This window comes from Salvia splendens, chromosome 16, assembly GCF_004379255.2.
Source record: "Salvia splendens isolate huo1 chromosome 16, SspV2, whole genome shotgun sequence".
Classification (NCBI taxonomy): Eukaryota; Viridiplantae; Streptophyta; class Magnoliopsida; order Lamiales; family Lamiaceae; genus Salvia; species Salvia splendens.
In genome coordinates, this window is record NC_056047.1 from 9,957,124 (window position 1) to 9,960,176 (window position 3,053).

The following is a 3,053-nucleotide window of genomic DNA, read 5'->3' on the forward strand; positions in this document are numbered from 1 at the left end:
TAGGTTTGAAAAAAAATCCCAAACTCCAGCATCACCCAATGCAAACTATTTTAAAAAATCTCTCTATTGCTATTTCAATTTCCACTATCATAATCTATATGGGATAATTTTATATCCTAATATGAGGCTCCAATTGTATTGGTACACCCAATGATCCAAAGTACCATCGTGTTTTAGAAATATCGACAGATAATTAGTTTACTTCGACAAGTCCAATCTGTGGCGAATTTGAGATTCCTAAACCAGTTTACAAATCGAAATTGTATAATCCAGACAAATGTAACATTTAATTAAATAAATTGGCGTTTAATTCTAGTACTAGGGGCCCACGCGCTGATATAATTAAATAGCTGTATTTATTTATTTCATCGATCTCATCTCGACTCACTGTATATAATCCCACGACTCTTTCATCCCTCTTCTCCTCGCCATTGCCATTTGCTATCTCTTTTGTTTCTCTCTCTTTTTATTTAGCGCTCACTTTTATCATTATTTTTATTTTTACGTTTCTTCTCAAGGAGCCTCGCCATTTTTGTACAGCCTTTTCAGGTAACGTCTCTCTCTCTCTCTCTCCTGGTTGAAGTTGTGGTTTTGGACTGATTTCTAGGTTGTAATTCGTCGAAATTAGAAGTATTTGAGTTTTTTATGTTTCTGAAGGCAGCCCAGTTTGAGGTGGTCTGAGAAATGAACCGTTAAGGTTATGAAATTACAAGTAGATCTGGTAGAGGCTAGGTCTGAGAAAATTTCACTATGAATTACTGAAAAAAATTGCATCTTTCCCGAACTGGTAACTGTTTTCCTCTTTCTCGGTGGTGATTTTTAACAGAATTTGCTACTATAGCTTTGTGTTCTGTAAATCCTAACGCTATATCGATTTGTCCGAATATCTCTTCTTATCACTCCAAAAAATCAGCCGACTTATAATTTTCAGCCGACGTTGACCAGGTCATAACAAGCCACTAATTTATGTGTTGAAGGCAGATTGGGTATCATGTCATAAATTTTCCGTTATTCACAGATCTGCAAATTTTTCGGGCGAAATTAATTTTCTGTTAACTTGATCCGACTTTTTCGTAATTTACAGGTTTTCCAAGGTAGGAAATGAACCGCTACGCAATCCACCAGAACAGCTTTGCTGCCTACGAGGAGATGAGAGGCAACGCCGCCGCCGCCGCTGCCTGCAGATCTGTGGAGATGAAAGAAACGGTCATCTGCCCTAAGCCGCGGCGGCTCGGCTTGCTCCAGACCACTCTCCATGAGCCTTCTTACCCGAGACCTCTCAGATGGCACGCTAGGTAATTTTTCTAATTTTGTAGCCTCACCTTTTTTTTTAATTTATTTCATTTTTGTGTTCTAATTTTTCTTTTTTTTTCTTGTTCACAGCCATCACCAAGAGGTTTTTGATTCCAAAGCTGGAAGCGAGCTTCTGGACATCATCCTAGCAAAGGTTCGCTTTTTCTTAATTTTCCCCTAATTATTAAGTTATTCCAATTTCTAGAAAATTTTGAAAAAATTTGGACATACGGAGTACATCATCATCCATCTCTTAGCTAGTGCTAAACAACAAATCAGGAACATGAGGAATATATCTAATTCTTTGTTAGGTTGCTTTATGTCAAAAGCGCATCATAACAGATTTTATGCCTCTTAAATAAAAATCGTTTCTTTAATCACTAAACCAAGTATCTATCTCTGATCTAATCATTAAAATTTGGTAATTCATTTCTTTAGCAGGGTGGTGGTTGTGGTAGTGATCAAGCAGTGCCACCGGTAGCCTCGTCGCCCCCATTTTTTTCCGGGTCGCCGCCGAGCAGAGTATCTAACCCACTAATTCAAGACGCGCGGTTCGTGGCTGAGCAAAGCACCCCTGTCTCCCCACGCGCGATCCCGGCCCCTTCCCCCTCTTCCACCCGCAAGGGGGGCTGTGTCCGGGCGAATTTTGGGAACAACCCGGCCGTGAGGGTGGAGGGATTCGACTGCCTGGACCGGGATAGGCGCAACTGCAGTATCCCTGCCCTGGCATAAGGTTTAGGAGTTTTCAAGATTTTGATCTGCTAAGTTAAGTGGATGATCATTCAAAACATGATTAGGTAATAGTAGTGTATATATATGGATGTTGTTTGGGAAGAAGTGTCTGTAAATAAAGGGATGGTGTATGTATTGAGCAGGAAAATAATTTTAGGGTTTGAGTTGAGAAGTGAGAGGTGCGGTGGGCCCCCCTTATGCTGTAATTAGAGAGGTGAGAAGGGGGGAATATGACGTGCTTTTTGATGTCAATTTTGAGTAGGGCGGAATATGTATAAAGAATTATGGATATATAGCTGGCGCTGAGTCAAGATGTTCTGTAGTCAACCAAATTGAGTTTGTTAAAGATTTTAATATTATAAAAATTTCATCTTTTTTTCTTTTTTTTTTTGTATCTTGTGATATTTTGTCCTCGTTTTGTTAATCGTGTGGTGAAGATATGATGATGCCTTGCGTGGTAGGCACGCGAAGCGTGGATAAGCCCACTTATTAAACATGATGGTAGTGGGCCCAATTAGGCTGGGCCTCATTAGGGAGGAGTATTAATGGATTGTTGCATATTTTTATTCACTAATATTCCATTTACAATATAACCAAAGAAAGGATTAAATTAAATATTCGATCTTGACTAATTTTCTAAGTATATCTGTAACCATACAAATATTTGACTTTAATGTGAAATATGACTCTGATTTTCTGCGCTGTTTGGATAATCGATCGCATACATTCAATTGATTTTGTAACTGACTAGACTATTGCATAATCCAATAATCTGTTAAACTTATACCACAGCAATAAAATAGCTGTCCTAGTCCAACAATAACAGAACAGTGATCCCATAAACTGTGACAAATGTGAGCTTTGGTCGAAACTTTTCTCAACTTTAGTATACTAGTAGCCCACATGGGCATTCACTTTACTGTGTGTGTGTGTGTGTATTTTAAAGTTTGGTGAGTCTCATTTAATGAGAGCAAGTTGTATTCAATTTCAAACAAGAGATGGACAAAATTGTAGCGGTCATTATCACT

General features: G+C 38.6%; 1 protein-coding gene across 3 annotated transcripts; it reads left to right on the plus strand.

The window, feature by feature from the left end:
- Positions 1-382: 382 nt before the first annotated feature.
- On the plus strand, positions 383-2,406 carry LOC121772025. 3 transcript variants are annotated; one of them, XM_042168943.1, is made up of 4 exons: positions 383-549; positions 1,085-1,295; positions 1,384-1,447; positions 1,732-2,406. In XM_042168943.1, the coding sequence occupies exons 2-4, from the start codon at positions 1,102-1,104 to the stop codon at positions 2,023-2,025; spliced, it is 552 nt and encodes a 183-aa protein (XP_042024877.1). In that variant the 5' UTR covers positions 383-549; positions 1,085-1,101; the 3' UTR covers positions 2,026-2,406. The 3 variants fall into 3 exon arrangements, with proteins under 3 accessions (XP_042024877.1, XP_042024879.1, XP_042024878.1); XM_042168945.1 differs by having other exon boundaries at positions 384-549; positions 1,735-2,406; XM_042168944.1 differs by lacking the exon at positions 383-549 and having other exon boundaries at positions 556-1,295.
- Positions 2,407-3,053: the final 647 nt, after the last annotated feature.